Genomic DNA, 27,466 nt, shown 5'->3' with positions numbered 1-27,466 from the left:
CTTTATCCAAAGTGTGTAACATGAGATTTAAGTACATTTACAGCATTAATGGTTACTTGTACCTAAGTGCTTTCATGCTTTTCCATTTCACCTCTACTCTACTGCATCTCCCAAGTGACTTTTTCTCTTCATACTGCATTATTTTTAATCTAAATGACAAGTTACTTTAGAAATTACCCTAATATATTTTAGATTTAACTTCATCCATGTGCAGTTGGATTCGTGATTTTATCATTTTTGTCATCTGAAAGAAAACCATTTCGACTAATATTTTGAACACCTGTGATAGCACCTGTCTCTAAATAAAACAATCAACCGATTCATTAAAAACACGGCATTTAAAAGATCAAATAAAATACAGTAGAGATGATCACTGATGAGCTCCAAGTCAACCAACTGCAGCAGGAAGTTCCAGCGTTTCTGTCACTGTTTGAATAACAACATATCATTGATAATGATCATTTTTGCGATGTACAATTAGTATTTCTACTGAAGTAAATTATAAGAATACTTCCTTCTACACTGACCACAATTTAAGCTGTTATTTAACTCCTTCCTACTTACCGCAACACTTTTGTCCTTCGACGGTTTCCGTAGAGTGATGTCACGGTCCAACATGGCGCTCCCCGTGCGGACAAACTCGAAGCGTCTCTTCAGATTCATTCAGAAATTTAACTTCTCAAAAAGGTCTCTCTGCGCCGGAGTCTGTCCGGAAAACAAGGTACGTGCTGCTGTGAAGGAAAGCATTTAGAATAACGAGATAATATGTTTTAAAAAGCCGTTTGTGTTCAAGTTTGTGTTGAGGTGGACAGCAGGTCAGCAACAGACGGCAGTGCAGAGGAGGCGAGCTGTCTGTAGCTGTGTCGGCTCTGAATTATCTACCTAACATCCTGCCAGCTCCACGTCTTTACTGTGTAAATGACAAACAGCCTCTACAGCTACACGTTTATTCTCAGAAGGTACTCATTAAACCATATTCTTCCGCTAAATAAACAGTTCATCGTTTCCTTAACTTATATCGAGGCAATACTTGTTTATTATGTATATGTGTTGTAAATAAATCTATAGCTTTTCAGTGTCTGAGACAGTAAGCCTCCCCTGAGATAAAAAAGGAATCAAACCCACTCCAGTTTTTCTTTTATTTAACCATTATTTAGTTGTTTAAGCTCATACACACGATGTGTGTGAGCCATGAGAACCATATAACCAGTGTTTAACCAATCTAGATATATAAATAGTCTTTCTTAAGCTATTTATTTGTTCTGATGTTGGGGAAAATCAGTCCAATTCTCTCAGAACTAAACAATAGTATCTGAGTTATTCATCCACATCACAAACATTTAAGTTATTCTTCGGATAACCAACCATCAATGGCAGATAAATAATAATAATATTAAGACAATTCTTCCCTTTTGAATTCACATGTAAGTGGGCCACTGGTATTCGTACATTGTCACTAAACTTGTACTGTTTAAGTTCAGGGAGTACACATCATTGTGGAATTAACATGAACCGCAGAGAGCTGTAAACTATATTTTTGTCCTTTTGTCTGTCCACACATAAACAGTCTTTTTTTCATCTTAAAGATTTATGAGCCAGTGGTCTCTCCCTCTTTTTTTATCCTCTGTCTCGGAACAGCTGGTTAATTATACGCTGAAGCTGTTTGTAACTCCTAAACAAATTTTGCTTTGTCGTTTATAACTTCATCCTGTTCTAAGTTTTTCCCTAAAGTCTTCTAAAGGGTGTAATCTGTTGCCTTTAATTTGAGGGGAAAAACAATGGATCAGGCAAACCACACAGGGCATAACTGTGGGACCTCTGAGGGGAGTGGTCTCTTTCAGGATGACACCACACCTATGCATAGGTCTCAAAGGGTAATGATTCAGATGAAAATGAAAATATGTGGCTCATATTATGACCCAGTCATCAGAACTCAACCCAGTGGAACATCTCAGGGATTTTGGACTAAGGTTAGACAGAGCTCTCTGCTGCCATCATCAAACACCAAATGAGTGAATATCTTTCATTCGAGAGGCTCGTAGCTTTAAAAACAACAACAGCGCACTGAAAATGTTCTGGCGGTTCTTCGTGGCCCAACACCTTACTGAGACGCTATGTTGGCTTCTCCTTAAATTTGTCCTCTTCTCCACTGGATGTCCTCCTTCTTTTGAACAGTTCTCGCTTTGCTTGGTTGGACTCCTGAATGCAGCCTGTGCACTCGTGTGATCAACCACTTACTCTGATGTTGGAGCTGAATTTGCTGTCTTGCAGGATTTAGACTGTGAACAATGATTTTTTCATTTTTTTTGTCTGACTGACACACTGGATGGAACCCTGGCTAAGCAGCCTAAATGCTCATTTATGCACGGTGTTGAATACGCAGACACATACGGACGGAGCCTTCTGGAGCCTTCTCAGGTTTCAGCAAAACTAATTATGCATAATAGGCCAATAGTGCATTTAAGTGGTGAAAAACTGCTAAAATGAACCGGTTAAACTAGCTGCTTTTAATGTCTTGATGGTTTGGGATTCTGGCAGAAATTGGCTGGCACAGTTTTTTTTACCCAGAAAGCTTGATTGGTGTGTTGTGTTTACGGCTTTTCTGTGGCTGGGTGTAAGAATTCAGTCATCTAAATTTCTTCCTGTGCAGCCCTTCTTCTACAAATACATTTCTGTCAAGTTTGACATTCTCTTAAAAATGTGATTATTACCTTTCATTTAAAAAAGTAATAAAAGGAAACATAAGAGCGGAAAGCACTGCTTGACACTGTGTAGGAGGTACTCTGGAATTGAAGCTGGAAGCTCTAGTATTTACGAGAGCTGCTGTAAGCTTGACAGCAGAAAGTGCTTTCAGAGACCTGGAACCTCAGCAGTAACTGTCAGCTTTGGTGTCGGTTGCTCAGAAGGCTCTGAAGGAAGTACAGATGAAAGCAAACGCCCAACCCAAGCTCCGGAGAAAAGGCATTCTGGGAAATGACGGAAATGATAAACTGACACTGAAAGAGGCAGCCTGAGGCAGAACGTGGCTGCGCACAGGGATGCTTCAATCTGTCGTCAGAGGAGTTGAGTGTCATACAGTGATGTTATTTGACTTAGCTGGCCTGGTCACATCTAAGTTGATATATTGTCTGATACAAACGGTGTTTTTATGGTCTCTGTGTGAGTTTGAAACCTTTTGTTTCATCATAAATCACATTATTCATTCAGTCTTGACTTTAGCAGTTTTCACTCGTTGTTGCTAAATCCTTTCTATCTATTTACTGACTTATTCTGGTTTTAAGTTGATTCAAACGTTTTGTAAGTCATCTTGAGGTTTTCTACTAAGCAAACACTGAGTTGAAGTATTTAACAACAAGCTAAATGTTGCACTGTTCTGTTGCTCAGTTTAAAACCTCCCTCGTCCACCTAAAGGCTGCAGGTTGATCTACGAGCTGTGCGTTCCCTGCCGTCCTGTGTGCAACGTAAAGGGAGATCGAGGCCGGAAGTCGGGACTCAGAGAGCATCACAGCAGTGCTTCAGTACCAGCAACAACAGCAGAAATGAAGTGTTGCTTCTCATTTGTTTAAATTGTCTCTAAATGCAGACTACCAGCATGCTCACAATGCTCCGAGGTGCGATTTACGTCAAACGCGACGCAGTTTGAAACGTCCAGGAGCTTCGGCTGATTGGCAGAAAGATGAAGTGTGATATTTGTCAGACGCTTTCAGTTTTCCCAGAGCTGTTTGTCTGCTTTTTAAGTTTATCACTTGTAGTTAATGTCTGCTCATGACTGCAAATGTTGCTGCGACGTGCTGTCGTCACACAGCAAAGTAAGATGGATTGCTTTGTGCTAACTGTTAGAATAATTGGTATAAAATGAATGCTATTTTTTTCACTTTTCTGGGCATTATTTAACACTGTGACTCGGGGACAGAAGGCAGGATTTGTCACCGTCTTTCACTCTTTGGTTGCCACAGTAGCTGGGCGCTTTAGTGTTGCTTCGGCCAGGCTTCACCTCCTTGTTTGATGGAAACCTTTTGCTCGGTGGACAAGTGGCACATTTGAGAAGCAGGAAAAGCTGCAGGGAGGAGTGTGCTCATAGGTCCTTCCCTACAGGCGTCTGTACAGCTCACCTAAACCAACGAGGGGACGCTTTTTGCCAGCATTATCGTGGCTTTAGACGCTCGGCGCAAAGAAGGAGAAGTTTTCATGAACTGCAGCTTGGCCTGCCAGCTTTGACAGTATTTCCAGTTCACTGTTGGACACCATGTTGTGTCATTTTGTCATTATTTCTAAAGCTGTCATTGTTTTTAATTATTTAAAAGATACTGAGACAACAGCCCCTGTGATCTGTCATCATAACCCGGAGACTTTACGTTTTTAAAAGTAATTTTGTGTTTTAAAAACCGACCTCAAACAAAAATCAGAGATGAGGCAAGTTTTTTAAAAAAAAATTTCATTTATAAAAGTTTATTTCTAGCAGACAAAATATTTGACAACAGATCCTGTTCCTGGGTTCATTCTCTCTGATCAGACTTCTGCTCTGACTGTCATCAAGTTTACAGCAAATGTTTCATATTTATGATATTAACAATTATGTTGAAGTGTTTCTTTTTTTACGTGCAAAGATGTCTCAGCTGGACAGAGATGCAAAGGTCATTTCTTTGACCTAACGGTTCTTCTAACCTGTTTGAATGTAAAGGCTCTGTGCACGTGCACGACTCTGCATTCAAACTTCTCCTTTCTTTGCTCTCTCTTTTTTTTAACTCTTAAAAACTATTCGTGCTCCGTTGCATGTGAATTTTCATCCAGTTGTCATGCAAATTGTTATTTTTCTGATCAAATCTTTGAATAATTATTCCTAATTTCTTCTCTTTAAATCACTGCTTAGATGCATTTTCTCTGGAGCGTTGCATTTAGTCATTGCAGTGAAACTTTTCTCCTCTGGCCTTCAGCTTCATATCAGCTGTAAATATGTCGCTCCTCTTCCAGCCATCTCTCGTCTGTGGTCCCGTTATTGGCTGATATCAGTCATGTCAGCCCCGGACTGCAGGAAAGAGGAAGTGACTTCTAATTTGCCTCTCTGTTTTCCTCAACTCCAGATTCACTTACTCGGGTGTCAGCTAAAACCATTAGAGCAGCTCCTGCACCGCATGGGAGAGGCCAGCGAGAGCGAGGAAACTGGCCTCCCCTTTGAGGATGTACATTAACTGCCCTATTTATTTTCAACTGTCAGAAAAGCCCGCTAATTCACAGCGGTCCCTTCTGTGTAATTAGGTCTGTCGTAATCATTCTCCAGCCAAGGCCTTCACTCAGAAGCTCTGCACATTTACCCTTTCCTTAAAGCAGTCCCACATGTCAGCTTATTCCTATTTTGAAAATTCATCTCACTAAGTCGAATTACAGAACCACAGCCACAGTGGTGCCTTGGGAGTCTTCCCATGTTTTAGTTGTGAGCCTGATCCAGAGCTCTTTTTCATCGTGCATCTGACATTTTTAATTAAAACATACCAAGTATCTGATATTGTGCCTTTGAGCTGCACTCAAGTCAACAGACGCAGCCCTGGCAGGAGGAAGTGACTGCACTCTTCAGAGGTGCTGGTGGTGGAGCTTTGCCCTGAGTGTTACCATAATAACATATTGATAAATTTACGATCTGCGTGTCGGTTATTTTTTGCTTCGTAGGGACTTTTGTGTGTATTTTCAGGTATTATTAGCTCTCCCGTCAGTCAGTGAGTTTCCTGTTAGTAAAATTAAATTTAAACATGGCCGTTGTCAACACTGGGGGAGAAGGAAGTGGTCCAATGAAACTGACCCATAATGTGTTTGTATAAGTTAAGAGGTTACACATAAATGAAGGTGGTTTTGGCTTTTCCATATGCACACAGCTGCTCTGCATGCAGTCGTGGATGAACTGGAGGAGTTTTTTGGCAGGATTAAACTTGCAGTCAGTTTAGCCTCTGATTTTGAACTGATTTACTCCTTCATGCAAAAGTTTTAAACCTCTTTATTTCAGCTACATGGTGTTATGTCGAATATTAGTTAGTTATCGTTTATTTTATCGGATCAAATTCTGAAACTTTTTTTTGTTCATTGTTTACAGGAAAATTCTGTTTTCATAGTGTGATTAGCACAGCAGAGCAGTAAAAGCCTCTCATACAGTAGCCTGTTGTAAACTGCAGGGTTATGTGGGGACATGCTTACTTCTTCTTGGTTTCAGTGCTTTGCTCATACTGATGCTCTGCCAGCTGTACATTAGATACATGTGAAGCAATGACAAAAGATGGTTGCAACCAGCCCAGATTTATGGGAGTTTGTGAAATAGTTGCTGAATAGCAGAAAACTTTGTGTTAGTGCTGATGAACTTGAGCTCTTTTTGTTTTTCCATGCTACCCAACACGACTTGAACATGTAGATTGTGCGTCCATCACTTTTCTTGTGCTTTGTCTCGGGGACGGGACTCTGCAGCCAGTAATCGTAATCCTCACGTCTGCTTTAACGCACCTCCTGATGTTTTCCTAACCTAAACCGTATACTTTTCAATGCCTGACCACAACTGTGTATTTTTTACTGCCTAATCTTAGTCGAGTAGTTTTTAATGTGTAAAAAAAATCCTAAAATGCCATTTGTAAGTAAAGTTACTGTAAAACATCAGGGGTAGACTTGAAAAGGGTTATCTGGCTTTACAGTTGTGTGTGTGTTCAACCACACAAACACTCCAAATGTGTCACCTGCTAGATGTGATGCAAGTCATTTGTGACCATTTCAGGAAATGTGATGACGATGCATTACTCAAAGGAGTTGTATCCATGTGTGGTTACTTGAAAAAAATGAAGAAAATCATGTCTGTTGGCACATATCAGCAGATTAAGCTTCTGTGACTATTTTTGTTTGGCTGTGAGATGGTTTTTGCAACAGCAGTCTCGTCCACCACAGCATCGTACATCTTGTCTATCGCTCTGTGAGATGTGTGGTTATTCTTCCTCCCTGAGACCCGCCTTTTTAACACAGCAATTAAAAAGGCAAAGACATTAAGGCATTATTCTGCTGCTTTTGCTCATTCCTACTAACCGGATAGAAACAGCTTAGCACTGCGTCAGTGTGTGCTTTTAAATAATAAGTCAGCATTGTGAATTCAGATTAATGAGAGACAACTGTGGGAATGAGAGAAAGCACAAACAGTAAAGAGGCCTGAACCTCTGGATCTTCTTCTAATACTTTTGCATTTCCTGTACACAAAGCCAAGTGGCTGCTGAGCAGCGTTCAGTGTCTGTGCTCATTTAAAGAACTTTCTCTGATGGTTTAGCCTTGACATGTCTTTGTGAAACTTCCACTGGATCATACTTTTTTTTTTTTCTTCTTTGCATCGGCCATATTTCACAGATGTTTAGTGTAATAACATCAGCAAGTAACATGATGCTAGCACTGATGCACTGTTAGTGAGTCACTTCCCAAAAACTAGAAGTCATTAAATGTTTAGTTTCTAATGAGCCAGATAACAGCTTCCTGTCTTAAAGTAGGAGCCTCTCGTCTTGGTTATCTCCCCCAGGCTCTATTGAAGTGTGATTCCTTCAGAAGCTGCAGCCTGTTAGGGCTGGAGGCCGGGGCTGCCTCCCCTGCCAGGTTATTTTTGGAGCACCGACGGCCTCTGCCTGCGGGGAGGGCTGTTTTTGAAGGGCCTCCAGTCCCATTAATCAGCCGAGGGACCCCACGGCGCGAGTGGGCCCTGAGCCCTGTCCCGCCACACTGCAGCGTTCTGTTCCTGTACCCCTGCTCTCTGCACAGTGTGAAACTCAGAGGAACCTCATCAATCTCACCTGTCCCACACGTCAACCGCAGATTTAATCAAGCGCTCCTTCTGGGCCTTTCCTTCTGCTGCCCCTGCAACATACTCGCCATGCAGGAAAAAGGAAAAGAAACCTACCTGGACTGTAGTCACATTTAATCTTTTTATTCTTTTTTATTGCATTATCTCCTGCACGTTTCCACTTTTTGCTCTTTTTTCATGCTTAATCCACTGCTGCACATTCTAATCTTTTTTGGCCGTTGTTTCTATATGCATCCACGTATGAATGTTTTCTTTGTGGTCATATGCACTTTGTTTCAAGCTGTGGTGTGCTTCAACACTGGCTAAACACAGACATACCTTTAGGGATAAAGAGGCGCAATACAGTGAGCCCCGTTTCCTGTTTGATTCCTCACTGAAGTGTGGCTCTGTTGGTCACCTGCTTAACAGGTCCCAAAGTGGGCAGAAGACAGAGATGAAGAAAGATACACAGGAATGGGTTAACGTATTTCAGCATGATGCTGGTGTTAATGGGATGCCTGGGGTGCCCAGGACAGCAGTGGAACACTGAACACTGTGTAAGACACCCAGCAGGAGAGCTGTGAATATCCTCCATCCGTGGGTCCGTCTCTGAGCTCTGCAGATGCAGTCAGATCTGGAGCTCCTTGCCGGCTCACAAAGAGCTGATGGTAATTCACAGCATGGCACGCAGCGATGCTCCCAGAGGTGGATTTGTGTCGTGTTGAAATTGGCGCAGTAAAAAAGCAGCGACTATCGTGCCCTCTCCTCAGCTCCGTGTTGAGAGAGATGTCAGTGGACCGCTCCAGGACATCCAGGCTCTGATATGATGGATGGGCCCTGAAAAGCACCCCAGAGCTGATCTGAGAAGAGAAATGCACAGTTTCGCAAGCTCTAGCTCAACCAAAACTATTCCTGTGATTAATAATACTGAGTGGACCGAGACTATATTCCTGGAAAAGCCACAAGTGCACAATAATTATAATAATGATGTGAATCTCTTGAATGCAACCTCAAAGAAACATTGTTAGACCCAGCTGAAGGACAGACGACCCTGCCTATGACCTAAGACATAAAAGAAGAGCACATGTGAAGTTTTTAACTCTTAAGTGTTATATTTCCAATTAAAAAGAGAAAGAATAACTAGATAGTACTGATTTACAGTGTAGTTCTTGTATGTAAAATCATTACTTTCTTGTCCAGCTTAAATGTGATAGTTGAAACTATTAATCCAACTAAAGAAGTGGCAAACTTTGGTCTCTAATAAGCTTTTATCCGTCTCCTAAGAGCAAGGGTGTAATTTCATTGTAGAGAGCAGAGAAATGCCTCCATGGTATGCTGTAAATGAAGTCGACTGACTCCAGCTCGACTATTGTTCTTCATTTTGATGATGCAGATTTCTGGTCACATAACTGCTTTTGATTAACCGTCTGGTAGTTTTCCTTCCACTGCTGCTGATCCTTGATGTGAGCTGTCAAATTCGTATGAACAGACACCTTCACAGCTTCGCTGATGTTGATATAGGCAAGGACTACGACACATGCGGACATGCGTCTGTGTTTGCACATGACCTCTATCCCAATGGATAATACCACACACACACTGACAAATGAACACATTCCCGGAAAGGTAGTGCGAGTGTGAAAACATGGCCTTTTAGTGTATGTAACCTTCTCGCTGCTCGCGTTAATGTCACACACACGTGGTGCGAAATGCATTTAGCATCTGGCAGACGTGGATGAAGAAGGTTTTCGGCACCTTTTCAGTGGTGTAGTGCGACTGCACCGTGCCTGTCGGTGTAAAATATGAGGAGAGAACAACCAGTGTTGTGTCTGCTCCATGTCTTCAGCAGGCATCCTTTTGAGAGAGAGCTGGACTGTAACTTGACAAAGATGCACAGCATTTCATTAGAATTGAGCTCGGTGTGCCTGTCAGCTGAGGATATGTTCTTCTGCCACACCATTGGCCTCTTCCTGGCTCTATGGATTGTTTTGTTCTGTCAGCTGGTCAGTCGGTCAGAGGTCCAGACTCCCGTAATGTCTCCCATTTCTAAAGACCCCAGACATCTCCTGACTTTGTTTCTAGCACCACCATAAGGTCAACTTTGGTGAATTTGACTGTTGTGTCTCAGTTACCGTTTGATGGATTGCCATGAAATTTGGTACAGGCATTTAGGTTCCTGTCGGGTTGATCTGCAGTAACTTTGGTTACCTTCATCTAGACTAGCTTCCATCTGGTCTGTTTTACTAGTCTCTGACCAAATACCTTGGAGGAAAAAAATAAAAAATATCCAGGAAAAGTTACCTTAATGGTGGACATCTTGCCATATGGTGCTGCACCACCAGTTATTGACTAGTTATTTATTAATTTAGATTTCTCTTCAGTAAAATACAGCGACTGTATGAATATCCTCTGCGGCTTAATCTAATGTACAGTCTATGGTTATAGTGCTGCACGGGATGGTGTAATGAATTGACAGTCCTGTCTTATATCAGGCAAAATCATCACTGGTTAAAGATTAAACACTTAATAACCCACAGAGAGCTCTTATATATAATAAAATAATTAAACTCCACTCAGTTATTATAAATCACTGCAGAAAGCCAAAGAGGACATGATTGGAAAGTTAATTAAATGTAAATGTAAAGAACGTCTGATTTCCAGTGTTTTAAAATGCTTACTTTTTAGTTCTTATTTTCTCATATTTTCTTTATGTGGTGTTAAAATCTGTTTATTAAGTTAGAAGTTTGAACAGCTTGCAGAACATTTAATTTATTTGACTTTTTTTTAAGGAGGCATAAGGTATCATTTTACCTCTGAGATGTTTCAAGTATTTCAAAAGTAAATAAATGAACTTGGACTGTGTTAATACAGTCCAAACGTATGCTAGATGATAATATGCTGTTGGCTTTGCAGTGTGGTGTTCATGACAAACAATAATTGTTTTACAACATCTCTGTCATCACGCAGTAGTTGATTTACTTCTTGTATAAACTATCTCCTTTTGCAGCTCTAGAGGCACATGTTTAAAGAAACTTCCCTCTGAGCAAAGCTAACATGGAGGTGTGTGGTGCAGCAGCATCATGTCTGATTGCCCATGATTGCCCAGTGGCTAGTTAGCTGTGGCGTTGACTCTTATTTGACACTCAATTGGTTCAAATGACACCATTACCAAGTTTGCATGGCTAATGGCCTCCCCGGGGAGACGGCGCAGAGGGGGAACATGCGTTAGGCGTGTCAGCTTGAGGTGAGAACACACAAGAGCCAGGCTCAAGGCCCCGTCCACACCCAAATCAATCCTGACACCTCTTAAGAGGCTCTCAGCATCAATGGCACTCCAGTGCAATTACCCCGTCAGTAATGACATAAGCACCCAGTTCCTTCCTGCCTCTCTCTTGCTGGGTAGAGAGCCGCTCCCTCAGGCCAGTAGATGGAGACGTCGTGGATCATGCTGGCTTCAGAGCAGTTGTTACTTGATCCGTGAGAGCTGAGAGATCTAGAAACTAAGGGCCACGCTGGTGTGAGAGCAGCTGTTATCTGATATCAGATGCTGTGCTGAGCCTGTCCTTCAGTCAGATTGAATGTGAAGTAGCTCAGCAAGCTGTCAAGATAACTGATTTCTCAGCAGTGACCGAAGAGTGTATCCTCTAAAAGCTTCAGGTTTTAATGATTAGTTATGATAACCTTGAAAAGTGCAGCTGGGGAACATATGATGGCGGGTCAGATCCGACGTGATAAAGTTTTAAAACGGGCTCCTCTGAAATGTCCACGTGTTGCTGTTAACAACAAATCAATACAAATTCCCATCAAGCTAAGCTTATTTTCTTTTAAATCAATGCACTTAGTCAGGCTACTTTACTTTAGGTTTTTTTTTATAATTTAAGGATACATTTCAGTGCATTTTGAGAAATGTAAGTTAGAGCATACACCATCTGTCATGATAAACAGAATAACTTTATCTGATCTTTAACGGAAGTAAGAAGTTATCTAACACCTTCTAAACTCACCTCGTGCTTTCTGACAGGTGCTACACATTATGATATGATCTATTCTAAGCCAAGCAGTGATGTTTTACTAAACCTAACCAAGTGAGTTTAGCCTAAACGGAAGCAAACTGTGAGAGGAATCAGAAGTAAACATGTCTCTCTTCATGTGCTTCATCCTACTCAGGTTTTTTCAACATGCAGAATCAGTCTGTGGATCTGTCGGTCAGAGACTCACTCTGATTGGGTGTCCAGCAAAGCAAATGAGCGCACAAAAAGGGAAATGGCAGTGATGACAGAAAGCAAACTGCTACTTTAGCATATCGCACGCATTCTCTTGTCATTTGTCACCTTAATTTTTCCAAAATAAGCGTAGTTTGTACGACATTGTGGACATGAGGAGTGTGATTCACGGAGATTAGCTCTACTAACTATTAGCACAAACATCTGAACCAGCGGCCTTACAGAACAGCAACCTGAATAAGAACGCACAGAGGGACTGCGCTGTCGGCTAAGAAAGCAACTAAACTCTCATATTCTTGCCTAACAGATAGTTGTTTACTACCTAAATGTACCTGTAATGTAGGGTTTTTACTATTTCATAAACTTGTGTGTGTGGCAAATAGTTTTTTAACATCCGTTTGTAATGCTGTTGTTTACTTCATTAACATGCAGTTGGATGACAACTTCTATTTTCTGCATTTTGGCATGTTTATCACTCATATATCAGACATATTTGATTTTGTAAAACAAGACTTCTTGTGTTGCATCGTTTCATTTGTACTTTACAACGTGGCCCTTGGCATGTCTTCTCAAAGCTGTGCCATTTTTATTGAAAACATGTGGTGCTCAGGGTAGGAACTTAACTTCAGCCACTGATACTTTAATGACCACAATTTACCAGCCACTGAATAGCAAATTGTTATTCATGTTACATGCTTCACCAGCACTTGGCTGATGGATGCTTCCACCCTGGTTGTAGACCTGAAAGGTTCAACCTTGGAGCATGAAGAAGCTCATTTGATCTCACTAAAAACATTATTCCTTATCAAGTTTTTTCTATATAACCTCTTGACTTTGGCCATCCAGCATTTGCAGTTCTGCCAAGATCCGAATGCCAGTGTGGGTGTTGATTTGTGTTGCCTGGGCTCCAAACACTTTGTCTTGTTTCAGCCCAACAAAAACACAGCTCAGTCACACCCCTAACCTAGCATGAAACAGCCTTGATGAAGAAGTCCAGATTTTTGGGTGCCAGTGTGGTTTCATGTCTCATGGCAGGTGACGCGTTTCTCTCCCTCTAATTGTGCCGTGTGGTATAAGGTGCCACAAGCAGTGGTTAAGACTCTCAGGAAAGCCAAGGTTCAGTGGTGCAGGTCGATGCCAGAAGAAATGAAGCGGTCTGGCCCATAGCGAGGCTCTGCACAAAGAGCAACACAGTGTTTGCCCAGTGATACAAACACAGCACACACACGGCTCATGCTGTCTCCTTGTTGTAATGTTGGAGATCTGCTGAGCCTCATGTCCGTAAATTTGTTGCATGTCTGTGGTTGTGGCTTCTGTCTTCTTTTAGCGTCCCTCCCTGCTTGGAGCAAGTTGGGTGGATGTTAAATGATATTGTTGGCCTGTAAGGTGTTGCATTCTTTTTATTAAACGTGTTTGGGAGAGAACGGAGGTGCGAGCCATAGAGTTAAGATCATAATAACACAAGCATGGCTGCTGCTGGCCTCCAACCTGCCAATATCTGAGGAGTGAAACTTCAAGCTTTTGAAGTTTGTCTCTTTTTCACAGTGACCCCCACTGAGACCCCCACTGTTATCATGTCTTATACCTTGTTGCTTGTATAAAATGTAAACATAAAAAAATATGATTTTTGCCTGATTTAATACACCTGTAATAGTTATGGTATTGATAATATTAACTTATTAACTTGTTTATCTCACACACAGGTCCTCTTTGGCTGACAAACTGTAGGCAATGCCCACTTATGCATGTTCCTTCTTCTCTTCCAGGATCCTCCCGGCCGTGGTCGCATATTCTCAGGGATCCAGCCAACTGGAGTCCCACACCTGGGAAACTACCTGGGTGCTCTGGAGAACTGGGTGGCCCTGCAGAACCAGTACCCCTCTGTGATCTACTGCATCGTGGACCTGCACTCCGTTACCCAGTCTCAGGATCCTACCCAGCTCAGGAGCAACATACTGGACATGGCTGCCAGTTTGCTGGCCTGTGGTATCAACCCTGAGAAGGCGATACTTTTTCAGCAGTCTCAGGTGGGTCGGAGAGGGGTGGTGGTGGTGGATGATGGACTCCTGAGTGACTGCCTGCTGTCTGTCATAGAACATTTGAATTCAGAGTATGTGCTATCTAAACCCAAAACCCAAAATTTCATAGCAATTCGCCGCTTATACAAGCAGCTACATGTGGGTTTTAGGTTAATTAATCATCAGCAACTGTATGTAGCTTCTATTCAGTGACTGGCCTAGCTTGTAGCGCATTGATAACAGATGCTTCATCTAATTGCTTGCTAAGAATTTTTGCTGTCTTTGCTGTGTAACAAAACGTCTCGTGTGTAGAGAAAGAGGCACAGTTCTTAAAGGCAGATTTTCAAGGTCACGGTGGAATGAGACCAGTGGTGCTGGAACCAGAGGGCTGTTTCAAATGAGTTGGTGGTCAGGAAACTGAAAAGGCCTGGCCATTATGCAGTCCATGGCACCATTTCAAATGAGGATTAGGGCTGCAAATCTGTTTTAGGTCAGATGAATAGATGAGGGACAGAAAGTCAGCAGAGCTCTGCCTAAATGGATATTTATATCACCTACGACGAGTTGAGGTAAACCATGATGTGGAATAGAAGACAATGGAGTATGTAGCTCATCCACAAAGCAGCCCAGTTGACCTGGTGGATGAAAAATGACAACCACAGAGTCTCATACCGCAGCAATCACCATAATAGCACGATAGAAAAAAAACAAAACAGCATATTTGATAGGACGCAAACATTGAGTGAATTTCCATTTGTTGGAAATTAGAGAAACAGTCCAACTTCCTCATCCATGCATACAGGAGGTACCAAGAAGGAGGCACTTGTGGGTGGAGTTTACTATAATGACCACCGCATTCCTCTCAGGAACGTCATCTGGTGCAGCCATCCCTGTGCACAAAGCAGGCTCAGTCCAGACTGTTCTTATTTGTGGCCGAGAACCCCTTTCTACCTTCAAGACTCTACTTGTTCCTCTTATACTCATGAAGTACTTCTTAATGCCTCCTTACTGTACTTGAGTTTAAATATTGTTTAAATTGTTTAGTCAGCTAAATGACTAAATGTAATGTTAAAGGTCAAATTAATGTCCTATGGTCATGATACCAACTGGAGGATACTTTATGTAAGTAAATAAACAGAATGCAATGAACTGCAAATCTCACAAACCAATCAAATGTCTCAAAGATAATATTGGCTCATCTTGAAACTGATGACAGCAGCACAGCTCCAAAAAGTTGTTTCCCATTGTGCAGCATCCCCTTTTCTTTTAACAACATCTGTAAACATCTGGGAGCTGAGGAGACCAGCTGCTGGACCTTTGGGAGAGGAATGTTGTCCCATTTCTGTCTGATATTGGATTCCAGCTGCTCAGCAGTCCTGGGTCCTCTTTGCTGTATTTCACATTTCATGATGCACCAAATGTTGAAAAATCCACAGGCACTAATACACCCCCACAGCATCAGAGATGCAGGCTGAGCAATGATAACGAGCCGGATGGTGCTTCTCCTCCTTTGTCTGGAAGATGTGGCGTCAGTGATTTCCAAAAAGAATTTCGATTTGTCTGACCACGGATGATTTATCCACTTTGCCTCAGTTTAAATTTGGTCCACAGAAGACTGCTGCATTTCTGGATCATGTTCACATACGGCTTCTTCTATCCATGATGGAGCTTTAACCTGCATTTGTGGATGTTACTGTGAACCGTGTTCACAGACGATGATTTCTAGAATGTTCCTGAGCCCAGAATCGTGTTCGTTTTTAATGCAGAGCTGCCTGAGAGGCCGAAGCTCACGGGCATCCAATGATAACGTGATTGATTGTGAAGTGGACACACAGAGATGTTTCCAGCTTCTCTGAATCTTTGTTATGTGCTGTAGATGATGGAATATTCAAAGTTTTTACAGTTTAATGTTGGAGAACATTACTCTGGATGTTTTGCAGATTGTTGAACCGCTGCCCAACTTTACATCTGAGAGACTCTCTAAAATGCATTTTTATACCCTCACCTGTTGCCAATTAACCTAACTAGTTGCAACATGTTCCTCCAGTTTTTTTGCTGCAAGATGACAATCTCTACAAAATAATAAAATGTCTCACTTTTTATCTCATTTGTTTGCTATCCCGAATAAAACTTCGATTTATGTGATTTACAAACCATTGCATTCTCTTTTTATTTACACTTAACAGTTTCTCTTTTATAATTGGGCTTCTATTTTGCTGTTAATGTCTCAGATATGTTGTTTTGCACATATTTCACTCTTATCACCCTGCTCAGCACATCGTTTGCTGCATTCGTACTGGTCAGTAGGTAGAAACGGGTAGAAATAACAGTTTAATTCAGGGGGTTAGATGCAATAAACTATAATGTTGTGCAGCCATCTTGATGACTTTGTTATAAATGCTCTTTCAAATGCCAGGCTGAGATATTACTCAGAATTCTGCTTTTTAATATGTTTTTGTACTTCTTTTAGGAACACTCTTCCTATGTGACCATATATGAGGTGCAGCGGTCTTATTTGTGCTTCTGCACACACTTGTTGCATTCCTGCTCATGTCTGCACATTATTTCACACACTTACTGTGATTATTAAGTGTGACATTGCATCAGTGTCTATTTCAGAATTGATCAGTTTGTCCCAGAGAGAAACTGTTTATTTGACCGACGCTGATGTTTACCTGCTGACGTGCAGGCTGCTGCAGGCTGCTGCAGGCTGCTGACGTGCAGGCTGCTGACGTGCAGGCTGCTGACGTGCAGGCTGCTGCAGGCTGTTTATTTGATTGCTTGCAATCCTTATCTCCACAGTTTGCTCTGCAAATTCTTGGCGACTTTAATAACATTAACTGCCATAAACCACAATTAAGTCCCGCTTTGGCTACATGAATGGACGGACAAGGATAACGACAGGCTTGACATTTGCAACACATCTGTTCAACCCAGAGTTTTAGGTTTAAAGTCGCAGCAAAGGCAGAGTCGCGAATCGGAACAGCTGCTCTGTTCGCCTCTGTTTTCATTTCTTGCTCACAGGTTTGGAAGTTTAAGTGTGTGTGTGAGAGACAGAGTCAAGTCCATCTGTGTTGCTTTGAAACCCCGTCCTCTTGCACACACATCCAATCCTATTTTTATTCCCGTTTAGCTTCATGCCACATAACTTGGCAGCAAGGCGACCCCTGTGTTGAGCACGTCTGCTCCACATGTAAAAATATGATGGCCGCCCAAAGAAAATAATAACTTCTTTAAAAAAAAAAAATGAACAGAGCTGGTGACCAGCTGAACTTGGTGGATCTACTGATTCACTGACTTTACCTTCGATTCCACTGAGTTTTATATAGGATTGGAGGAGAAGAGCGGATTAGCAGATATAACTGTTTTTTAAACTTCAGTCTGAATGCGCTGCTGCTGTGACTGTGAGCTGAGGCACTGTCACTGTAATCCTGTTATGATCTGTAACATGAGCAGGTTTCTTGCTGCGGTGTGTTATGGCCTTGCAGCATGAATGGATTCCCCGTTCTCCCACGCCCTTTAAATATCAGTTTTATTGCGCCTCAAACCATAGCACACCCTATAGGCACGGACATCTGTCCCATGTCTTGTCTGTCTGCAGAGTGTAATGAATACCGGCCTCCTACACGTTGGCTGAAATCCTGGTTTATGTTCCTGATGTCTGGTCGTGACGTCACACTCCACAGAATGCTTTTCAAGCAACAGGAGACGGATTACAGCGATATATCCATAAAGTTTCATTTGTGAAAGTAGAGGGCATTTTTCCCCGCACACGGTCTTGAGGGCACAGACACACTTACTCACATGATTCACATTTCCGATTCAGGACAGCCTCCATGAAAGCAGATATGCTACGTTGGGGTTAATTCACCACTGCCAGATGCAGCAGCAGCTACAGTCACCTCTTCATTACTCAACAGTGTGTTATTAATTTCTGTGGCCACATGCAGAGACTTTTTTCGTTCTGATGATTTAGTGAACAGAGCCATCACCCTCATCAAAGAGAGAAACACTACTTAAACCTGAACTTGGGGAGAAAATTCACACGCCTGTGCATCAGCGAGTAAAGTGAAGCCGATGGGTGCGCTGCTCCTTTTCCATCCAGACGTGCGCACAATCTGCAGCCTTAAAATAATCGAAAACAACGTTAAAACACAGTAAAGTTTAACATTTGACTTTCCTGGAATAAACTACAGCTGGTCCTTTAGCTTATAACGCCCAATGTGACCTCTGATAATTCTTTTTAGTCAATATAACTTATTATTGAACTAGATCCTGACATTATCCTGATTTCATCCAGATATCATCCTGACATTATCCTGATTTCATCCAGATATGTGGTACCTTTGTCTCAACTTCTTCTTTGACTCCAGTAACTGTAGCCTTTCACTGGAAAATGAGATCTAGAAGTTTAAAAAGCTGACAAATGTATGAGGCATTTCTTGATAAAAGGCCCTGTAAATAAAAAAAAAAAAGAGTGGAATTACCAATAAGAGATTTAAAGGATTAAAACTCTTATTTATTGATTGTTGCAGTTCAGTCAACATGAGTCCAGATGTTTGTGTGATGTATTTAGACTTACTGCCACATCCATTTATTTCTTTTAAATCATTGTTTACCATATTTGAATATTAATATGAAAAGTATTTTAAAAAAAGATTCAGGATTGTTTCTTGTCTGTGTCACAAATACTCAAAACAATTCACAAGAAAAACTTGTAAATAGGAGAAACAAATAAAAGGAAAACACATCCGCACAGTCGCTGGTGAATAGAAGGCCACGTTCTTCACCAATAAGCAGTCTCTGAAGTTTAAACTCACCTGTCCTGACGGTAAACGTGGTCCCTGAGGGGAGTGTGGGACACTTTCATGGGGGGTGGAGACTGGCAGTGCTCCTCTTATCCACTTGGAGGCGCTAGGAAGTTGCCCTTCATTTCCTCCACCTCAGCTGTCCAACTGCAGGCTCTGCATCCATTCATCTGCTTAGTCATTCTGCTTTTTCTCCCCTGTCCTGAATTCCTATGATTTTTCTTATCACAGGACTCAAATAGTAAAATACTGATGTTTGCATTAATAAGAGCAACTACAGCAGCAACGGCCTCTGCTGGAGTCAGCCTCAGAAGGATCAAGGGAACAAATTTAGAGATGCTAATCAGTTCCACGATCTAAGATCAGGCAGGATATTGTAAGTATTACATTTGGACCTTTTGCATATGGAAATGAGTACATTTAGAGCATAAGCAGGGACAAAGGATGAATTTCATAGATTTGCTGTTGCACAGATGTGGTTTAGATATGCTGATTACATGGATGTGCTTCCACATGTGCTCAACCCTGCAGGTGTCCGAGCACGCAGAGCTCTCCTGGATCCTCGGCTGCCTGACCAGCATGCCCCGCCTACGACACCTACCGCAGTGGAAGGTTGAGATCTCTCGCTGCACGCACACACACACACACACACACACACACACACACACACACACACACACACACACACACACACACACACACACACACTCAAAACAATCAGATAACAATCAGTCAGCCTCTGTGACCAGTTTAAGCGTAATAAAAATGGTTTTGTTGTATCAGATTATAATCTGTGTTCTTGTTTTGCTGCATTCAGGTATTGCTTGTTAATGTGGTGATGCTCTTTTGTTTTTACTGCCTTGCTCAGACATTTATTCTTGGGTCCAGATGAAATAATATTTTTGGATTATGAGAGAGTTTTGCTCGCTGATGAGCTGAATCTTATGGGTGGGAACTATGTTGAAAGATGAGCTCTAGGACGAGCCTTTATTGGCCGGTGTTTGGTGGGAGTGACAGTTTGACTACATCTGCAGTGAGTAAACAAGAGGAGGCGTCCATGGAGAAGACGTTTCAGACATCTTTAACCGTCCTGCTCAGCTCGAAAAAGCTTTTAGAAACACAAGTCAGCCACAGAAAAAGCTTGTTTTCAGTGCAGTGTTCGTAGATTTTCTCTCAAATCTATTATTATTTTTATTTAGTATTTTCTGTTTGATTACATGAAACACAGATAAAGAGTAATAATAATGTTCGTGATATGAATTTTTACATAAAAAAGTACTGATCAACAGAACCCGCCACAGTTTTTTTTATCGATACAAACACTGAGTGCTGCAGAATTTTTAGACATTAAACAAACATGTTTTTCGAAGATTTATAAATATTTGAACAACTCCAAACGTTGTTCAAAGGAATAAAGAGGAAACTGATTCCTCACGATGAATTTGTGCTAATAGCTGCATGTGTTGGCTATTAAAACTCATTTATTGCATGTTTATATACACATGCAAACGTTACAAAGGGGGGCAGTGTTCAGTTTTCTTTTATATAAATACAATATTATCCTGTTTACAGGTGAACATTGAAATTAAACCTTGATTAGAATAAAATGCTTGATTAATAAAGTCATAGGCTCAAAACAACAATTAGCAAAGAGGACACATTAATGTAATGAATACACAAAAATAAACTGATCTGCGAGGAAAAAAATGCTTTTAAAGACAGAAAGCGTAAAATTACAATTATTTTAGGAAAAATTAATATATTCACATCAACATCTTTGTTTAGGACAGAAAAAATAATCTGGATTTATAAAAAACTGTTTGAAATGCTCAACATCAGGGTCGGTTTACAGTGGAGACGAACTGAAAATCGTGTTGTTGAACGAAACCTCAGCGAGCAAAATTCGTGATTTGCATTTCAGCTGCAAAGCCTCGAGTGAACGAAGCCGTTTTTCTGTGTCCGCTGGACCCACATCCCTGCTCCTCTGATCATAAACATTCCAACAAGTAATAAAAAGCAAGTGTATTTTAGGCCCAACATATTGAATATGGAGTTTAAATTAGTACTGATTAGAACCACCGGCGCTGGAGGCAAACGGCTTTGAAAAACACGTCAGTTTCTGACTGAATTTGTCCCGTATTTTCAGTATTTGCTGCTACAGAAAACAGACAGACAGACACCCGTTTTGGGTCCGGCCCCAAGGCTGTGAACTTGTTCTGCTTTTATTTGTACTCGTATCATCAACTGTGGGCGGTTAACTACGTTATAGCTACATGCAGTTAAACAGAGACAGCTTTAGAAAAAACTATCTGGGTGAAGTCTGTTCATCTCAACTTCCACCAAACAAAATGCAAAATTAATTCTAATTATTTCTGCCCTGGACTCCAGTTTAATGTTCAGAAATTAAACTGTGTATTCTTTTTATATGTATATACTGTATATATTCTGTATTTTGTGCTTTTGAAGTTGTGGAAGCGCAGTTATTTCTAAGGCCTCGTGTACAACCAGCACTTCCCTGTTGCTACACTTTTGTTTACCCGCAGCATGAGTTGATCTCAAAAAGGTGGAAAACATCACGTGAAGTCAGCCGTGAAGTGTTTGTCTGAGAGTTGATGAGTTGTAAAAGTGAAAATGGCTCTTAATGGGGGAAAGGCTTGAGTCACACATTTTTTCTTCTACTTTCTAATGTTTTCCACCAGATGAAGAGCAAGCTGAAGAACGAAGGCAGCGTCGGTCTCTACACGTATCCTGTCCTGCAGGCTGCAGATATTCTCCTGTACAAGTGAGATTTCCATTCAGACAGGCTGCTGCGTGTGTTGGAGCGAGAATAAGAATAATTATATCCGGTATTTACGGCTAAATCTTCATGAAAACGATGTCTAATTTATGGTTTTATTCCAAGCTGGAGTAAATCTGAGCATTAGTCCCTGTCCAAGGTTGGGTTTGTTGTTTTTTCCAGATTTTGTTTCCTATAATTAATGGTGCCTCATCTTGGTGTAGATGACGCAACATCAGGGTTCCCGATTTTGCCTAAAAGCTGAGAAAAATAATGAGAACATCTTTGCTGAAAGGGTTTGCAGCTTTTTTGACATGTGCGACCATCCTGTGCTCAAAAGCAGATTCATCCTTTACTGATTGAAGGCCAACAGTATAGTCTGTGTTTAATCTCATGGAGACTCTGAGGCGGATGCCTCACTCCCTAAAAGCTAGGTCTGTTCCAGAGGTAATGGTTATAAACGACAGTGTTTCAGGATTGTGACTGCAGTTCTGAGCCGATAAGTTTCACTTTATCATTTCTTTGTGATTACTTTCATTTGATTAACTCTTGTACTTTGGTATAAAAGTTATTTGTAGTGTTTTCTGAATTGAATTGAATTGAAAACCTTTATTGTCATTGTACATTACAGTACAACGAAATTGAAAAGTGCAACTCCTCTGGGTACATATGTACAGTATAAATACAGCAATACACAATAAATACAAATACAACAAAACGCAGAGCAAGTGCTCGTGCAAGAGGGCGTCAGGTGGGAGGGTTTGTTTTCCGTGTTTGTTTAATAAAGTTATAGCATGTATATTATAAAAGCTGGGGGGGGGGGCTACCGATTAATTTTTCTGCTGTCTTGGTGATTCTCTGGAGTAAACCACACAGAGATGCAGTGGGCCGGGAGGCTCTCAAGTTTAGATCTGTAAAAGGACAATTTCTGTCGAACAGTTTCGAACTTTGATCAACTCTAAAAATGTGATGAAGAATCACTCATATTGAGCAAAAAACAGTAATCGAAGGAAATATTATTACTAATCTGTTAATCCATACGATCTTAAACTAATCTAGTAAAATGTTATGGTTGTGACCTGTGGAGACGTTTACCTGGTCAAAGATATCAGTTAACGCATCATTAACTGGGCGTCGGCTTTATAATCTGTGACAGACGACTTAAAGAGGCAGTTGTAGCATGTTATTAAAGATCAACAAACAGATTTAGAAGTCGTCTTGGTGTCTGATAGTTTTGATTTGATTTGTGAGCTCTCCATTCCAGTTTTCAGCGGATGCATATGTGAAAGAATGATTAGGGACTAGTTCTTTAAGAACTTTTTACAGGATGTAGTTCTTGGTTCGGTTCGTCTTGTGAAACGTTTATTGTTGACTTATTTCTGTTAGTGGATGTGATCATGAAATAAAGTCCCTGTTATTTGTGCTGTGGAGGCAAACATCTAACAGACAGCCGTCTCCAAATTAAACCAAAATTACATCTCAAAGTAGGAAATTTAGTGTTTTAATGGACCGGTCTGCACTCATTAATGTAGTAAAGTTACAGTAAACTGAGCTTAATGGGTCAAAACAGTGTTTTTATGGTTGAGCTGCGAGTTGAAGCAGGTTTTGATGGATTTTTATGGCAAAGATGAGTTACTGTTGATTTATTAAAGCTATAAAAAATATTATTAAATTTACATCTTAAGCTATTTTTTAGATTAAGGATCTAAAATCTATGGATTTATTTCTTATTTCCTGTGTGAAAATGAGGGACGTGGCAGAGCAAAACCTAACGCTGTCTGGATTTTATTAAAGAGGAAAATGAATCGATGGCTTCCTCCTGAATGAAAGGAAATGTTTTCAGGCTTCCAGCTGTGACCCCGAATGTCTGTAGCTTGGGCTTACGTCACGTTTCTTATCGTAACTCCTGGGCTGCTGCTGTGGGGATCTCACACTGACGGTTTCTCTCAGGTCCACTCACGTCCCGGTCGGAGAGGATCAGGTCCAGCATCTCGAACTGGCTCAGGATCTCGCTCGGATCTTCAACAACCGCTTTGGCGACCTGTTCCCTGAACCCCGTGCGCTGCTCAGTAAGAATTCTCCACATGACTGCACGCACACTGCACACGCAAGAGGTTTAATTATACGTGAGCTTTTTAAAGTCGGCAACACACAATGAAGACGTGTTCTGGGAGACTGTGATTTTCCAGCAGCTTTGCGTGTTTATGCACCACATTTTGGTTGCTTTTGAGAGGAAAAACTTCTTCATCCTGACATATTAAATCCTCTGAAAATACAATAAAGAGCTTTCTGTAGTCTAAGCAGTCGCTAATATGAGTAATCACTCTGTTGATGCTTGTAGTAGGAATTATGTCTAATGGTTGAGTGATTTTATGTTTCCTGGAGACCTGAGCTAGTTGCAGTTTGGCTTTCAGTTGTGCTTTAGTGAGAAGAGAACGACACTGAGCTATAAATTAAATCATCACCCTAATTGAGTACTTCAGTTACCTTTATTGTATGAAAACAAAGGGTAAAAACTGCTCGTGCAGTCGGTGTTTCATCCTTTTCAGGTTTCAGTAACTTTCCAGAACAAAGCGTGTATTTTAGCAGAAGAATATCAGATTGCATATGGGCATCGCACCGTTTTTCACTTTGTAAGATGTGATTAGTTGCATTCTAGTGTATTGTTTTTGTGGGTTTATAGATTTGTCTCTCGATCTTTTTCCTGAATGCATTCCAGCTTCTAAAACAGGTTGTTTTGTTTTGAATCAGAGGAACGCTCGTAGCTGAAAACGATTCCTATTCTCAAACCATGTATAGAAATGCTAATGAAACGATCGGCGGCAGCTGAAAACTCCACTGAATATGTTTTTAGCTTTTCTTATTCGTTTGGTAGTTTGACTGGAAGCAACTCAACAGATTTGATGGTGAGTTCCGCCGGCAATACATCAGCAGACAGGATGTAAATGTTCTGTTTTCAATGCTTGCATAGAGCTGCATCAGGTAACATTCAACCGAGCATTCGGAGAACAGCTGTTCCAACCAGGCCTCCTTTGTAAAAGATGTCTCTGACTTCAGCGCTTGAATAAAGACTAAATTAAAATCTTAAATTAACTGTCAGTCACCAGAAATTTGATATCAAGTGACATACAGACATTATTGACAGTGTTTTGTCTTGAGATGATTGCTCTGTGCTTTCTAAGCGTGCTCTCATCTTTTGCACACACATGGCCAACATGTTCATGGCTCCCAGTTTGATTCCTGCTTATCGCCATCATAAAAGCACAAGATGGATTCAGTCATGTGTGCTGTGAAGCTTTGATTAAAGAAATAGTTTTTCCCTTTCGTATCAGAACGATGGAAGAATGATAGATTTGGGAGGATGTCTTCAAGATGACTATAGAGATATGTGTGTGTGTGTGTGTGTGTGCGCACAAAAAGTCCAAAAGTATTCGGCTCAGACTGGTGGATCCCTTCTTCATCCTGGTTTTTAGCAAAGTAGAGCTGTGAGTAACCATCTTCCCTTTGAAACCAAACCAAAGACTCAAAGGCTTTTAATTCACTCGAGATAAAGACATTTACAGGATGATGAACAGGACACATGTGGACTGCTCGTGCAGAACGAGAGTCATGAATGATAAAAGGAGAGGAAATCTCCGCTCCCATGGTCTGCTCATCACTTGACACTGCAATACGTCTGCCTCACAACACACCCGGCAGCCATGATGGTTCTTTAATCTTCAGCCATTCACCGTCCTTCTTACTGTATCATTTCACTGACAGTCTCATCGCCTGTGTCCAAATAGGTAGAGGAAACAGGTTGTTCACCTCTGAATTTAGGAATTCAGAAGATGAAACATGCTGAGTGCCGTCCTGTAAGGAACGTTACCTGGTAAGCTTTTTAGCTGGCTGAAACCGTGGTGGAGAAGGGGCGAGATGGGGAACCCGCACCAGGAGTAATTAAATCGCACTGCTTTGTTTAATAGACAAGCTGGTAATCTGATGAAAGTTGATCCCATGTAAAATCAGATTCCCCCTTTTTATGTGGCCCTTTTATTGAAGAAGGTTAATTATATTACTTTAGAATGCATTCAGCAGTGTGTTCATTTGATAGTCGTATCCAGTGAGTTTTATGAATCGCTGTAATCTTAAATCTCATCCAAATGTATTTTTTCTTGTAATGGACAGATATTTTTAGTATTTAGTTATATGGGGTAGAAGAAGACTGATCCTACTGTGCATGTATCAAAAGACAATCCTAAAGTTGGATTTCAGCCTCAGGAATGCAACATGGCATCTAAACAAACCCATACACGAATAAAAAGCTTCATATTTTCTATAAATCAGTGTATACAATCCATCATAATACTTTTTTTAGGGGCTTGTTTGTTATCCACGTGCAGCTTTTCAGAGCCCAGCCTTTTACTCCTGCTGTTTAAGATGGATTTACACGCTCGGATTTGTCAGAAGATTTCTCATAAAGTCCAGTCAGTCATATGAAGAAGAGAGGGTTGGATTTGATCAAAGGACAGAGATTCGCTTCCCAGTTGTTGGTGTACAGTTCAAACTTTAGCTTTAGGAGGAACACTGAATGCTTTGTGGAGTTTTCAGTGCTGCTTTCATGTTTGGTTAAATACAGGCTGCACTGCTTCTTGATTGGTAGATGCTTTTGGGGAAAGTACAGCCTGAGGGGAGGGTTTGCACAGATTCTACCTTATATTTAAATCTCCATTCTAAACAAAGGTGCAATACTGTAACATTTAGATTTTCGTACTCAGATCTGAGTTTTTCTCAACTTTATAAAGTTAAGATTTTTTTTTTGTCCTTCTACAGGTTCCACACGTAAGGTCAAATCCCTCCGTGACCCGTCTGCCAAAATGTCCAAGTCTGACCCCCAAACAATGGCGACCATCGCTATCACCGACTCTCCTGATGACATTGCCCTCAAAATCCGCCGCGCTGTCACCGACTTCACCTCTGAGGTCACCTATGACCCAGAGACGCGTCCAGGTGTGTCCAACCTGGTGACGATCCACGCTGCCATGGCGACGATCAGCGTTGAGGAAGCTGTGTTGCAGGCGAAAGGACTGGACACGGGAGCCTACAAGAATCTTGTGAGTGAGGCTGTGATCCAGAGGCTGACGCCCATCAGGGAGGAGATCGGGAGGCTGCGGGCGGACCGGGCGCACCTGGAGGAACTGCTTGCTCAGGGGACCATCAGGGCTCGGGAACTGGCTGCACCTGTGCTCGCAGAGGTGCGACACAGAGTGGGTTTCAGCTGAGGAGCAGTTGTACTGCGAGCATAACTGCCGCTGATATGAAGTTTTCTGTGTTTAAAGCAACGTGGAAAACACTCAGCAGGACATGAATGTGCTGCAAACTCTAAACTGGTTGCAGGTGAAGAGGCAGCATCTGAGAACGGAGCAATCTTTTGTTTTTTGTTCCTGCTTGACTTGTCAATGCTTGGCTGCATCTGTTTCCCAAAATACCACAAAGTCATTTGGATATTCTTTACAGAGTTTGATCTTTTTGCTCTTCAAGGCGTTTCAGCCACATCTGTGCCTCCAAAACAATAAAAACATCTGAAAAATAAAACGATTTTCTTCACAGTGTATTCAAGTTCAGCACATTCTGGTGGTTTAAGCCACAGAAATGAGGATTATTGTATTGGTGCAGATGGACAGGAGCACAACATTCAAAGGGATGTCTGTCAACGGGTTATTTTCTTTCATATTTTGTGTTTGTGTTCAGCAGATATCAGGGCAGAAAATGGGAGGTTTCAACATCCAGCGGGCTGATGTTGCAACAGGATCTGCTTTAAGGAAAATGATAATGTTTTCTAAAGCCTAAATAAGTTGTATAAGCAAAGGCAGGAG

General features: G+C 41.4%; 1 protein-coding gene across 1 annotated transcript; it reads left to right on the top strand.

Moving 5' to 3' along the window:
• The first annotated feature begins 616 nt into the window (after positions 1-616).
• wars2 (tryptophanyl tRNA synthetase 2, mitochondrial) lies at positions 617-27,385 on the top strand. The gene is made up of 6 exons (XM_072397433.1): positions 617-721; positions 13,776-14,036; positions 19,367-19,447; positions 21,535-21,617; positions 23,562-23,680; positions 26,424-27,385. The coding sequence occupies exons 1-6, from the start codon at positions 617-619 to the stop codon at positions 26,870-26,872; spliced, it is 1,098 nt and encodes a 365-aa protein (XP_072253534.1). The 3' UTR covers positions 26,873-27,385.
• Positions 27,386-27,466: the final 81 nt, after the last annotated feature.

The sequence above is a fragment of the Leuresthes tenuis genome, unplaced genomic scaffold (genome assembly GCF_036924035.1).
Source record: "Leuresthes tenuis unplaced genomic scaffold, fLeuTen1.0.hap1 SCAF_12, whole genome shotgun sequence".
In the NCBI taxonomy this organism is placed as follows: Eukaryota; Metazoa; Chordata; class Actinopteri; order Atheriniformes; family Atherinopsidae; genus Leuresthes; species Leuresthes tenuis.
This window is presented reverse-complemented; position numbering and strand designations above follow the sequence as displayed.

What these genes read in the sequence shown, in the direction of transcription:
- wars2 (XM_072397433.1), top strand. Translation starts at nt 617, where the DNA reads ATGGCGCTCCCCGTGCGGACAAACTCGAAGCGTCTCTTCAGATTCATT. An exon ending in TACTTTTTCAGCAGTCTCAG is followed by an intron (nt 14,037 to 19,366) that starts GTGGGTCGGAGA and finishes TCAACCCTGCAG; the next exon opens with GTGTCCGAGCACGCAGAGCT. An exon ending in TGAACCCCGTGCGCTGCTCA is followed by an intron (nt 23,681 to 26,423) that starts GTAAGAATTCTC and finishes GTCCTTCTACAG; the next exon opens with GTTCCACACGTAAGGTCAAA.